The sequence below is a fragment of the Bubalus kerabau genome, chromosome 5 (assembly GCF_029407905.1).
Source record: "Bubalus kerabau isolate K-KA32 ecotype Philippines breed swamp buffalo chromosome 5, PCC_UOA_SB_1v2, whole genome shotgun sequence".
In the NCBI taxonomy this organism is placed as follows: domain Eukaryota; kingdom Metazoa; phylum Chordata; class Mammalia; order Artiodactyla; family Bovidae; genus Bubalus; species Bubalus kerabau.
In genome coordinates, this window is record NC_073628.1 from 120,064,170 (window position 1) to 120,078,676 (window position 14,507).

The window sequence follows — 14,507 nt, forward strand, 5'->3', positions numbered from 1 at the left end:
GTACTCTTGCCTGGAAAATCCCATGGATGGAGGAGCCTGGTAGGCTGCACTCCATGAGGTCGCTAAGAGTCGGACACGACTGAGCGACTTCACTTTCACTTTTCACTTTCATGCATTGGAGAAGGAAATGGCAACCCACTCCAGTGTTCTTGCCTGAAGAATCCCAGGGACGGGGGAGCCTGGTGGGCTGCTGTCTCTGGGGTCGCACAGAGCCGGACACGACTGAAGCGACTTAGCAGCAGCAGCAGCAGCAGCTGTAGTCTAAATGTGTCCCCCTATGTTTCATACGGTGAAATCCTTAGCCCAGAAGATGATGGTATTAGGAGGTGAGATCTTTGGAGGTGCTTAAGCAATCAATGATGGTAGAACCCTCATAAATGGAATTAGTGCCTTTAAAGAAGACCTCACAGAGATCTCTTACCCCTTTCACCATGTGAAGACACAGTAAGAGGGTTCTGGCTGTGAACCAGGAAGAGGACCTCCACCTGAAAGAGACAATGCTGATGCCTTGATCTTGGACTTTTCAACTTTCAGAACCCTGAGAAATAAACTTCTATTGTTTATAAGCTGTGGTATTTTGTTATAGCAGCCTGAACAGACTAAGATACACACTATTCTCTCCTCATTTTCTTGCTGTAATTTACACATATGTTAGACTGATACTGCACTAAAGGCCTCTGATGTTTTATTTAAAGAAAAAAAAATGTTCTCCTTGTATTATACTTCAATTAAGTTTTTTGAGACCTGTTTTTAGGTTCATTAAATTCTTTCTTCTGTTGTGTCTAATCTGTCATTGAGCCTAGTCAATAATTTTGAAAATGTATTTTTAGATTCTAGAATGTTCATTTTCTTTAGAATTTTCATTCTTTTGCTTAAATTTTTCATCTTATCACTCATTTTGTCTGTGTTTTTAATCAATACCATAATATTTATTGTGGTTATTTTAGAATCTTAAATCCAGCATCTACGTTTTTCAACAGCCTTAGTTTTCTGATGGTCTTCTTGTATTGATTTTTTACTGTTGATTATTAGATATATTTTCCACCTTCTTCACATAGCTTTGAGTTTTTCATGGGATGCTGGCCATTGTGTATGAAGAAGAGACTGAGGTTGATAGACTGATGTGGATGCTACCTACCTGCCCCCCACCACTCCGCCCCCCAAAGAGCTCATCCTTTCCTCTATCTGGCAGGTAGAGGCAGGGTCTTATTTATTCATTCAGATCAGAAGTCAAGAGGAATCATGGCTGAGTTGCAGCTTTATAGTGTTCTGTTCTGGTTTCAAATGTCTTGAGAATGGAATCAGGCCTCTCTCTTCAGCAGGGCCTAGTGATTAGGGCTTGCCTGTTATTTTCTAGCCTCTTCCCCAGCTTTTCATGCTGCTGCTTAAACACAGCAGAAGTCCCATGAGTAAGAATTGGTGAACTGGAGGGACTAATGTCCCTCAAGATTCCAATCCACCACATCAGTTCAAGTGTGGCTTTTAGATGTTGTGCTATTTTCTCCTGGTCCCAGTGAAGTCACTTTCCTATGACTGGCTCACTCCTCCAGCCACAGTGACCAGACTTAGCAGTTGCCCTTGAGGGGTAGAAGTGGCTGTGTCTTGGTCACTAGTTTACCCAGGAAGGGCTCATTTCTCATTGGAATTTAGCTCCTTTATACCCCTTTGTGTTTACCTCTCTTTTATGGCATTAAAGAAAAATAGTATATTTTTAAGCAAATGAGGTCTTTTCTCTTTATTATCATAGGAATGGTGGTCTTTTGAGATCTTCTATATCCTAATTAGAAGTGAAATCTCTTTCTGCTCTGACTTTTGAATATGTAATATTGAAAAAAAGAAACTGCCTTGGTGATCATATCTTACAATTTTTATTCTTAACTTTTTTCATAGTGTAGAGTAGGGGTCAACAAACGTTTTCTTAAAGGACCAGGTAGTAAGTATGTTTGTCTTCGTGGGCACAGTGGCAAAATCAAGGCTATTACGTAGGTACTTATATGACCTTCAAAATGTACCATTTGAAGATATAAAGATCATTCTTAGGTCATGGGCTATAGAAAAACAGATGTCCAGAGTTTTCCAGGCCCTGGTGTAGAGACAAATGATAAAGCAATTTGAATGTTGTGATGACACGTAAGAGATGTGGGTTTGAACCCTGGGTTGGAAAGATCCCCTGGAGGAGGGCATGGCAACCCACTCCAGTATTCTTGCCTGGAGAATCTCATGGACAGAGGTGCTTGACAGGCTATAGTCCATAGGGTCGCAGAGTCGGACACAACTGAAGCAACTTAGCATGCATGCCCGTTGAACAAAAAGCAAGCAAATGTCAGATATTTTGAAGAAATTACTACAGATACTTGGAAGCATTCTGCTACATACTATTAACAATTTTTTTTCTTAGAAAGCTCTGACACTCAAAATTGGTCCAAGCCAGTGGAAACAGACACTTAGGTGTGTAAATACAAGGTAGTGATTACAGTAATGTAGGTTTACACAAGGTGTCTCTAGGATTGGAGAAAGAAGATGATGCTTTGCTGACTCTTGAAAAGGAATTAAGATTTTTTTTCAGGCAAAAATTTTATTTATCCAATAATACCAGTATTACCATGCTGTTGAATTGACTCTCTCAAGGTCATCTTAGAAATGGTTTGACTATGAGGTTTGACAAACTTAGAAACTCATTCTCTCCTTATGTGATTATATACTTGTGAATATTAAATGATAGGTAGTAGGTAAGCAGCCTTTTGTATCTGTTTTAAGAAACCAGTTATCACTCTGTAACATATTATGCAGTGACTAAATGGTAGTTTAGCAAGAACAATTCAGTTTCAGCTTTCCCAGAGGTTTATTGCTGTTTTAAATCACTTTTAAAATCTTGTCTTCTCCACAGGTTTTTTAAAAAGTATTATAATTACTGTACAAAGACTATTTCAAAGCAGAGACTTCTTTTTAGATGCTTTATAAATTAAAGAGCTAGTAGGATGGGTGAAGAGTCACCACAAGAATTTTTACTTAGAGTTGGCAGTAGAATTTAAGGGGGCAAATTAGACTTTTGCTAAAGAGAGTATAGTGTTATTTATGTATTCAGTTGTAGCATGTTAATATGCTAGTAAATCTTTTTCCAATTCCAGAAAATTGGTTAGCTTAATGAAAAAAACAGCTGATCATTTTTTATTTGCCCTTTTAAGAAGGCTCCCCTGGAGTTTACATTTTCCTCAATTACTAAACATAGGTTTTGTTAGGTAGGTAATAAGGATTTTTAGTTCATGGTAAGCAAAAGCTAACAGTGCTTTGAAGATCTTGATATTGGATTTAGTAGACTATTTTCCACAGCAAGCAAACCAAAATCCTTCATAACATTGATACTTGACATATAATTTTATAAAAAAAATTTTTCTCTCTGTATTTTTCTTATTGCTTTTATTAAGTATCAGAATACATGAAAGCCACAGAAATATCTGTATTCATATCCAATAATTCTGATACTTGGAAAGACCCAGCAGAATTATTTAAAAAGAAACTACTACCTGTAGAAAGATGATTATCACAGTTTATCTTTATTAGCACCATCTTCCTCACACACAAAAAAAAGACCTGAAAGAACATTACAGCAATAGGGGAATGATTGGCTACATTGTGAATCAATAGAATATTATATAACCTTATAAAGATTGTAATTTTGAGCACCATGTAGAAATATGGGGAAATATTTATTATAATCTATTAAAAAAAAAACAAAACAAAACCCTGAATACCAATTGTTTTGCTGTAAGATACCAAGTTGGAAACTTGGAAGATGAGTAATGAAAATTTTTGGCCAGTTCGGATGCACTAAATACTGTTAGCGTCCCTTCCTGAAGGCTCTCTAGGTACAGTTTTGATTCTCTTAGGTTTAATGATTGGGAGAGAGAAGTGAATACAAAAGAGGAGAACTGAAAATCAGTAGATAATGCTTATTTGTGGGATTTTCTGTATAAAAAGGTAACTTAAATGTTTATATTTGAGCCTTCAGACATTTCCTGAGTCAATGTTATGGATAATGTTATTGTGTACCTTGTCTCCAAGATTTTACAGTTTTTGACCTTATTATTAACTGAGTGACTGTGAACCCTACATGTGTTATGACTCTATTTTCAGGATAAGGGAAATCTTAAAGGCATCGCGAAAGTTGCAAGGTGATCCCGACTTGCCCACGTCGTTTACTTTGGCCATAGTGGAGTCCGACTCTACCATAGTCTACTACAAACTCACTGATGGATTTATGCTGCCGGATCCTCAGGTCAGTTTGGAGGCGACTAGCAGTAAAACAGTGAAAAAAGAAGAAAATTATGACATGATTTTAAGTGTGAATCAATGCATTCACAGAACCATTGCTTCTTTTGCAATATGAAAATTCAAGGGAAAAAGGACTTGATGTCTCATACCTCAGAAAACTAGCTATGTTCTGTTCAAAGTAACATGTTCCTAGTTGTTTTCACAAAAAATTATTTAACTTCCTCACTCTACAGAAAGTTTTATAGTTTCCAAGAGTCCTTCATGAAGTCATGACGCATTTAATTATTTGATGAGTAACTGGGGTGGAATATAAAGGCTTTTAATAGTTTTAACCAAAAGAACATTTAAGGAAATGTTAAATTGGTTGGCATTTTGACAGGAATAATTTAATACATAAATGTGTTTTATATGATTTCTTTACATACATTGTTAGCATAATTGAGATAATCACAGTAAATATCTTTCAAGTTTTAAGTTACATTATCTTTTGGGGAAAAGGTCCATCCTGATCTTCTTCTTTTTTATGTTGCAGAATATTTCCCTTAGAAGCTGACACCTATACTTCCCGATCTTACTTTGTTCACACAAGACTGGATTAAGCACCATCAGCCTGGTTCATCTTGTATCTCAGAGATAGTCAGGGCTGACTTAGCTGGTCCCATTCCAGAAGTTTTCTTTTTTGAAGAATAAGACTTTCCCATATAGAAGAATTTATTTTGTTAAAAAAATAGATAGTTACTCTAGAACTTTCTCACCTGGAGACAGTTTGATTATAGTCATATGCAAGTTTATGCCTATGGTATGTTCAGAAGGATAGGACATTCTTGAGACCACCATCTTTTTCGCTTACTCAACTCTCTGTGTGCCTTTTGGTCACTACAGCTAGTCTGCAGAAATGGAGAATTTACTTTAGCCTGCTTTTTCATCCCCAGTAGAAAGTGTTCTTTTGATTGGTTTTCATGGTACAATTAATGTTACTTCCTTCTTAGGTTAACTTTAAATCAAAATTAAAAATATGCTCATCCAGAGTATAAAATTGCATATCTAGATTAATAGGGACCAGAGAAGTGTTACCTACAAGAGCACTGGGCCTTTTTTTTTTTTCCCATTCTTACTACCTGCCATCATATTGTATCATAGATAGACTGTTGTAGGAGAGATATTAATAGTAGCAGACAGTGTGAACCTTAAAAACATCTTTCTTCAATAGACCTAGTTTTTCTACTTTTTCTTAATTAATTGTTGCAAAGAAAGGTATTTTAAAAGTTAAGGCAAGAGTCAGAAAAATTTTTCTGGAAAGTGCCAGAAAGGAACTATTTTAGGTTTTTCAGGCCATATAGATTTTCTCACAGCTTCTCAACTATCCTGTTTGTAGAATAAAAATAACTGTAGATAGTATGTAAATGAATGGATATGCCTGTATTCCAATAAAACTTTATTTACAAATGTAGGGACATAGTTTGCCAACACCTGGTCTGGGGAAATAGTCAATAAACATACGAAGGTAATGAATGGTGTGTTATGTACCCATTAAAAATTAGAAATGAGTATATTGTAAAACATGAGAAAATGCTTAGTAAAAAGAAAAAAGCAAGATACAAAAGTGTATGAATGGGTATGATTATGGCTGTAAATAACACACCAAGTATATAATAAAAAAGAGGACAAAATAAATTCCTAACTGTGGTTATAATAGGAGGGCAGGGCAGTAAATGGATGGCTTTGTCTTTCTTTAAGATTTTAGTTTTTCTTTGTTGGTATTACTTTTATAATAAAAATGTTTTAAAGTAAAAAAATGTATCCTGAGATCTATATTTGTTATTTGTTTTTGTATACTAATGCTACCACAAACTTAGCAGCTTAAAAATACAACACATTTAATATCTCAAAATTGGGTCCTTTGTAAGGCTGCCGTCACAGCCATGGTCTCATCTGAGGCTGTATGGGGGAAAGGTCTCCTTCCTCACTCATGTGGTTGGTAGCAGCTTTCTATTCCCCGTGGGCCCGTGTACTGAGGACCTCAGTTTAGTGGGCTGTCGGCAAGAGGCCGCCCTGTTCGTTGCATGAGCCTTGCCAGCATAAGTGGTTGTTTGCTCAAAGCCAGTGACAAGGAGAGAGTCGGCAAGGTGGACCTTGCAATCTTACATAATGTAGTCATGTATGTCCTGTCACCTTTGCCATTTTCTATGGGTTAGAAGCAAACCAGGGCTTATTACACTAGAAAACAGCAGGAACAAGAATGGAAACATGGCCAAAAGAAGGAATATTGTTTAAAGCATCATTCTTGAGCCATAGTTCCTGACTCCTTCCTTTGGTGTTATTTAAATTTGACTTTTCTTTTTGATGGAAGGTCTTGGTAACTCCTTCAGGCTCCTCTGCTTCCCCAGAAGGCCTGAAGATCCACCGATTCAGAACAAAGTGTGTTTCTGTAACCCCAGGTGGAAATTTGCAGACTTATCGGTTCTTAGGGTCTCTGCCATTTGACTCCTTCTGAGGCTTTTCATTGCAGTGTTAGAAAACAGTCTGTATTTTCAGTAAGATATGTAAGACTAAGTGAACATTAAATTTATGTGTCAGGCCTGGTGACCGGTGGGCCCCTAGGCAACTACAAGATCAGAAGTGCCTTGGGGTTGACTGTGAAAGGAGCTTTCTGTGAGAAAGCTCCAAATCTAGGTCTCAATCTCCCTGTATGTTCTGGAACGTTTACTCCTTTTTTGTAATGTTCCCTATGTACTTGACGGAAGTTGCTCTGTCCCAGGACAGCCAGATACCTGCTCGTATGAACAATGGTCCAGAACAGTTTGAAAATGGAGACAACTCAGCTCTGTTGGTCTCATTTTAGTGAAAAATAGGTAAACTGATTTCTTTTGTATGATCAAGTAATTAACCTTTTATTAGATAATTGCATTTACATCTACTTCTCTTGTTAGACAATGGGCTCTTTAAGAACAGAACAAAGAACTGTGTCCTTAAAATTTTTTTTATTAAATTATAGTTGATTTGCAATATCAGTTTCAGATATATAACATAATGATTCAATATTTTTCTAGATTCTACCCCATTTAAAGTTACTATAGCACAATGGTATATTTCCCTGTGCTGGACAGTGTACCCTTGTTGCTTGTTTATTTCACACATGGTAGTTTGTGTCTCTTAATCCCCTATCCCGGTTTTGCCCCTCCCTCTGCCTCCTCCCCACTGGTAACCTCTAATTCGTCCTCTGTATCTCTGAGTCTGTTTCTGTTTTGTTAATATTCACTAGTTTGTTTTATTTTTAGATTCCACATATAAGTGATAACAAATCATGTTTCTTTTTAAAATACATCTGTGTAGCTCATCACCTTTCACAAACTGGCATATAGTGAGCACTCAATAAATATTTTGTGAATAAATGAATGCTAATTGTAGACTTGTTTAGTTGTATAATGGTTTACTTTTTGCCAGAAGGCAAACTAAAATGATCAATTTGGACACCAGAGGGCACTGCTAAATAAGCACAAAATTTTCAGAGTTTAGAAATGAATTAACTTGAGAAGTGGTACTCCTGAAAATTTATTTTCAATCGATGGAAATAAATAAAAATATAAATGATTTTTATGTGCTCACACCTTCCCCCCGCTTTTTGCTTCTGGTATGACTCCAAAATTACACTCTCTACTGACATTAAATATGTGACTTGATTCATGCGTTACTGGAAATATAAATCTATATTTAAAAATAAAAGCTTGTTTGGGGCAAGAGTGGGTGGGTGGCTGTTTTTTTTTTTTTTCTAGAATATGGTTTTGTTCATATTCATTTGCCATGATGCATTTCATTTTTTCCATGCAGAAGCCTAATACATTAAATAAAATTTTCAAGAGCAGATGAGGTAGCAAGAGATACCAGCTCTAAAACACTCACCAAACTGGCTAACTCCTGGTGGTGAGAGATGTAAATTGCTACTGTTCAACCTATAAACTTGTCCACTAAAGGGACCTCCTCTCTAGATGGGAGCAGGATGGAGAAAAGGGTGTGTGACGGTTTCCCTCTAGTACTGTCTTTGCCTTTGTATTTTGGGGTCCCTCCTCAGTGTACCTTCTGTGCTGAGACAGCTCAGAACGCTGAGTGATCTAGGTCCTGTGACTCCAGACTGAACTTACTTTGCTTCCTTACCTGGGCTGTCTAGGAGAATGCGGTCTTAAACACTGCATATCCTCATGAAGAACAGAGGGTGGAGGCACTTAGGAATCCTAAGCTACAACTAGAATAGAATAGTCATCCACAAAGTTCATGGAGTCTGCAGTTTTTAAAAAAGCTGAAACAGCTTTACACTTTTATATGCCTGGAACCAAGTGACTTAATCAAAACTTGATGGTGTTTCATCTTCTCTCTCCGAGCGTTTCAGTTCTGAATTCCTCACTGAGGTCACTTTTTCCATTGCAGCCCCAGCAGGAGGGCTTTCACTGCAGCAGCACCGTGGTTCCTGCCAAAGTTTATAGTTCTTCTAGACAGAAGCTCTTTATCCATCTGCAGTATGTTACCTTGACTGTTTACATGTGCGGAATAATGTCGTATTCTCTGAACAATTAGTACAATTTCCCCTCCTTCCAGACCAGGAGCTGTCCATTCCTTACCACCCCAACTCCTACAGCTAATCCCCTTAATGCTCTTTGAATAAGAGCTTACTCAGGTTCACAAAGGAAGAAAATGGGAAAATCACAGGACTTATTGGATGGGTCTACTTTAAAAATGTTTAGATGATTCTGGAAGATAAACCATTTTAACTAAAACAAAGATTGGCTTTTTAGATTTCAGGATACTAATTGCAGGTAGTATTAGGGAGGTATTTAATTTAAAGTTTATTAATTTATTAACATTTAATTTATCTTCAGACATTAACTGGACTTCTCTGTGCTTAGATGATTATGGCAAGTGCTGAGGTAACAAAGATTAGTGAGATATGACCTGTGCTCTTAAGGAGCGCAGATAGCATATTACAACTCTCCTGGGCAAAACTCTTTAGAGTGTTTCCAGTGTGAGTGAGGAATACCTATCATACAGCATATGAAATATGAAGTTTATACGGTTTACTTAATGGTGAAGGGGTTCCACAACTGAACAGTTTTCAGAAAATCATCGCATGTTTATTATTTGTCCCAAACAACTGAACACTGGACAAGATACAGAGAAACATTATCTAGGGCACCTCTCAAAGACTTTTTGTCTGACTTACAAGGAGGAAAATCTTTGTGTACAGGTAATTTGAGAATGTTACAAGGCAGTTATTGCATATAAATGCTAAACAATAATTGTAGTCTTTTATTCACTACCATTAGTCTGTCTTTGCAGAGACTTCCCTGGTGGCACAGAGGGTAAAAGCATCTGCCTACAATGCGGGAGACCCGGGTTCGATCCCTGGGTTGGGAAGATCCCCTGGAGAAGGAAATGGCAACCCACTCCAGTATTCTTGCCTGGAAAATCCCATGGACAGAGGAGCCTGGCAGGCTATGGTCCATGGGGTCGAAAAGAGTTGGACACGACTAAGCGACTTCACTTCACTTCATTCACTACCGAGAGCTTCAGTACTATTTATTTTGATTCTCACAGCAGAGCTGATATTATTTACTTGCTGTGCTGTGCTAAGTCGCTTCAGTCGTGTCTGACTCTTTGAGACCTTACAGACTGTAGCCCTCCAGTCTCCTCTGTCCATGAGATTCTCCAGGCATGAATACTGGAGTGGGTTGCCATGCCCTCCTCCAGGGCATCTTCCCGACCCAGGGATTGAACCCATGTCTCTTACATCTCCTGCTTTGGCAGGTGGGTTCTTTACCACTAGCACCACCTGGGAAGCCCCGTTTACTTGCTTTTATTACTTTATGTGTAAAAGTATATGCATGTATATGTATAAAGTAATAAAAGCTAGATGATGCTTTTATTGTTGGATGGTATCACCGACTCGATGGACATGAGTTTGAGCAAGCTCCTGGAGTTGGTGATGGACAGGGAGGCCTGGCATGCTGGAGTCCATGGGGTTGCAAAGAGTCGGACACAACTGAGCCATTGAACTAAATAGATGCATTGGCAATGTATTGATAAAGTTTTATCCAAAAGAATAAATACATTCATGTCCATGCTTTTATGTAGGTAAACCTAAAACAATATTTAAGGTTAAATGAGAAAGAACTCAGAAAGGTTCTTTGCTTGTTGGAGCTAAATTTTGTGCTGGGACAAAGAGTAGACTTGGGGAACTTCTAAATGATGTTTTCACCCTCAATGAGGAAGGGTCTGGCACCCTAGACATCCCCCAGATATGCTTGCTACTGCTTGAAATCCTACCATAATTCTATTCTTGATCATGAAGCTTTGGTCCAATTTGACAAGACTTTTTGCAGGACCCCATGGCAAGGCCCAATGCTAAGATTCTGGGGAACTATAAGCCCAATTATTTTATTATTAGAATCAACAGATAAAGTTAATCAATTGAACTGTCATATGAATTTCTAAATGTTTAATTTCTATACTTACCTTATTACAGACCAGAGATATTTTGTGGATAGATTTCTGTGTTTGGAACACACTTTGAGTAGCATGCATTAGAGGTCCTGGTAGTTCAGCTGGCAAAGAATCTGCCTGCAATGCAGGAGACCCTGGTTTGATTTCTGGGTTGGGAAGATACCCTGCTGCAGGGGTAGGCTACCCACTCCAGTATTCTTGTCTGGAGAATCCCCATGGCCAGAGGAGCCTGGCGAGCTACAGTCCATCGGGTCACAATGAGTTGGACACGACTGAGCAACTAATACTCATTGCAGACCAGAGCTGTTTTGTGAATTGACTTCTGTTTATGGACCACACTTTGAGTAGCATGTGTTAGAACTCAGATGAGAAGTGATGGGCTACAACAGTAGCCCAGGTATGTCAGGATGGACAAGATTCTGATGCTGCTCGTTCACAACCTTGGAAATTTCCCAGGTGAAATATGAAGCTAGCTCTTGTAGCAAGGACAAGCAGAGACTAAAGAAACAAGCCACTTAGATGGGTATGTGGCAGTTTTAATAAGCAAGGAAACTTACATATAAGGCTGATCTTGGGCAGCTATAAGACAGGCAGATCTCTGCACCCACCCTCCAGAATGTTAAAAGTTTATATTCCAGTCCTTAACTGGATTCAGCCATGTATTCAGTCCAGATGGTCTCAACAACACATTACTATCTCACGGCTGCATCCTTCAAACTGCTTGCACTGTGGGAACGGTGGGCAGAGCATACCTTCGAAGGACAGGGAAAGGGTCAGGAGCCTTCAATTGCCCTGGTCCAGCTTGTGGGTCAACTGGGGGTCATGTGCTCTTAATAACCATTTCTAACAGATTCAGTTACAACCAGTGAATTAGTTAAATCAATGTTTATTTATTGCTCACATTACTAGTCTCCTGTATGTAGGTGTGGCATCCTTACTCTGGGAATCTGGTCCACAGAGCCTCCCACAGCTGAAATGTTGGTTTCAATGACAGGAAGAAGAAAGTACTATAGTGTCATGTATTGCAATGAATACTCCCAGGAGAACTTCCCTGATGGTCCAGTGGTTAAGAATCCTGTTTCCAATGCAAGGGATGCAGGTTCAATCCCTGGTCTGGGAAGAGTCCACATGCCAAGGAACTATTTAGCCCATGTGCCCTAGAGACTGCGCTCCCCAACAAGAGAAGCCACAGCAGGTGAGAAGCCAGTGAACCGCAACTAGAGAGTAGGCCCTGCTCCCCACAGCTGGAGAAACCCCGAGTGCAACAAGGAAGACAGTGCAGCCGAAAATAAAAAGTAAAAAGCAAAAACAAAACTTCCAGGAGTAACCACGTGTCATCCCTGCCTACGTTTTATTGGCCAAAGCAAGTCACGTGGTTGACCATGATCAACCTCAAGAAGGAGGGGAAGGGCATGTCCACCGTGTTCCTGTACTGAGGACAGGGGATAATCAGAGAAGAGCACTCCCAGGTAATGAAAAGGAGAGGAGAGGTAGCAAGGAGACCCATCTAACAACTCGTTAGCTGTCAAGAGTGGAGAAGGAAAAGAAGTTGAACCTCAAACTATTCTGAGTCCCTTTCCTTGTATGTGACTATTTCAGGTTGCAATGGAGAGATAGTGAGAGGACTTTACAAGAGGGACACAGAGGTGGGAAAAGGGCTGATCTACGGGCTTAGGGGGAAAGGAGAGTTTGGAAGACAAATTTTCCCCTACTTTTGTACTCAGGTTCTGGATTTAACATCTGAGCTCAGAAGGGAGATCTTTTATGTAACAGGAACCCAGGATTGCTGTAGACCTTACTCTTCTCCCTCGTCTGGTGTATTGTGGGCTATTACACAGACTGTGTTGTCTGGTCTTTACTTCCTAATGGTGCGGAGGTGAGGGGAAGTATTTGTGCCTACAGTTTAGGGGAATGAGTTGAACCCTGCAAGAGTATTTCTGAAGGATGCTGGTTAAATATGGATGCCTGCGTAGGGGTGGGTTTGTGAGGAAACTGAGGGCTTTCTTTTGGGGGGTGGATCATTATCTAGTGGGATCACAAACCTGGGGTATTCACGTAGGTCTAGGACGCTTTCCAAGGGTAGTATTAGCTTGGGCTAGGGAGAGAAAGCTGGGGATAGACACCAGTCCTCAGGGAGTCCCATCAGTCCCCGCTGGATCGGCTGAGCTGAGCATCGCCCTGCAGCGCCCCTGTTCCACCTGTCAGCGCTGTGTCCACCTAACCCCTGGACACGAGCTCTCTCAGTACTCTCTCAGAACTCTTGGGCACTTGGAAAAATATGTGGTTCTGACCCTGGACTCCACAGCATGGGGACATGTGCAGGCCATGTTGGGTCCCCTCCATCTAGATACACTTTCCTGCTGAACTTTCTTCTCTGCTGTCTCAGTAAAATTCTGGACAATTAGAATACAAAAGTTCTTCAGATTTGTGGTTGCCAAGGGAGAGGTGGGGGGTGGGGAATGGATTGGGAGTTTGAGATTAGCAGATGCAAACTACTATAAAGAGCATGGATAAATGACAAGGCTGTGCTGTATAGCACAAGGAACTATATCCAATATCCCATGATAAGCCATAATGGAACAGCATGTGTATGTAGAACGGAATCATGTTGCTGTACAGTAGAAATAAACACATTGTAAATCAACTATACTTCAATAAAATCTTTTGAAAAAAGATAATAAATAAAATGCTGGGTGAAAGACCATAAGGGTCTGGGGTCTGTGAGGTTTCACCTGAGACTGGAGGCAGCAGCAGGTGGTTGGTGGAGGGTCGGGGGGACGCGGCACTGCTGTCCACAGATTCTCATCGTGGAGAGAGGACTCCGGCTCGGTTGCCTGTTGTCTCTCCTCTGCAGCAGGAATGCAGCCCGACGAGGTCAGGGCGGGGCACGCAGCAGGGGCTTCTGTTCGGTGACCCATTCAAGCGTCTGCCTCTTCTGCTTTTGCTCTCGCCTCTCCCCATCACCAGTTGTGCTTCCCCTAGTTTTATCTTACTTTAGGCATAGGAAAATACTATCTATTTTTCTTCCAAATATATTGTTTTTGCCAAGATTTCAGGTTTTGAAAACTCAAAAGGCAAGAAGTTGCCTCTTTTGTTTTGTAGTATAATCCCATCCCCGAGGCAGTGTGCCAAGAAAGCCTGTGTGGGGAAAGGTTCACAGGTAACGGGAACTACAGAGAAGGGAAAACATGTCAGTTAATACATCAAAATATCCTGCTACAAACGCAAACAGGAAGTGTTAATTATCATTAACATGCATATTTATGCTCACAAGAACTATTTGATTTCTTAGTGTATATCATATCTTACCAATCAGACTCTACCCTACCTATTGGTAAAACAGTACTTGACACAGAGTAAGAGCTCAATAAATGCTTTATTTGATTACCTTCAAATGTTCATAAATGGACTACTCCTTACTCAGTCCTGTCCCTGCCATTCTAAGAGACAAAGCTGCCTCTCTACCCTGTCAGCCCTGTGTAGAAAGGGGAGCCCTGTGTTCCTTGGGCCACATGAAAGATGCCACATGCTCTTCTAAATGTGCTCATGCTATAACATCCATTATATTTTGATCTTTTGCCTCAGTGGTTTTAAGGAATCAAGACAGAGGTTTCTAAACAAAATTTATCCACTTAATATTTTATTACATATTCTTTTCTATGCTAAATTTGTACATTTTTATTTATCCAATGGTTTTTTGGGGGGATGTAGACATGTAAATATTGCTAAATTTGGAAACTCTA

General features: G+C 39.6%; 1 protein-coding gene across 1 annotated transcript in view; it reads left to right on the plus strand.

Moving 5' to 3' along the window:
* Positions 1–6,068, plus strand: part of TSEN15 (tRNA splicing endonuclease subunit 15) — a 29,941-nt gene extending 23,873 nt beyond the window's left edge. Inside the window, exons 4-5 of the mRNA XM_055582916.1 lie at positions 4,135–4,276; positions 4,805–6,068. Of these exons, the coding sequence (XP_055438891.1) occupies positions 4,135–4,276; positions 4,805–4,825 (163 nt within the window). The 3' untranslated portion in view covers positions 4,826–6,068. The remainder of the gene's footprint in view (positions 1–4,134; positions 4,277–4,804) is intronic.
* Positions 6,069–14,507: the final 8,439 nt, after the last annotated feature.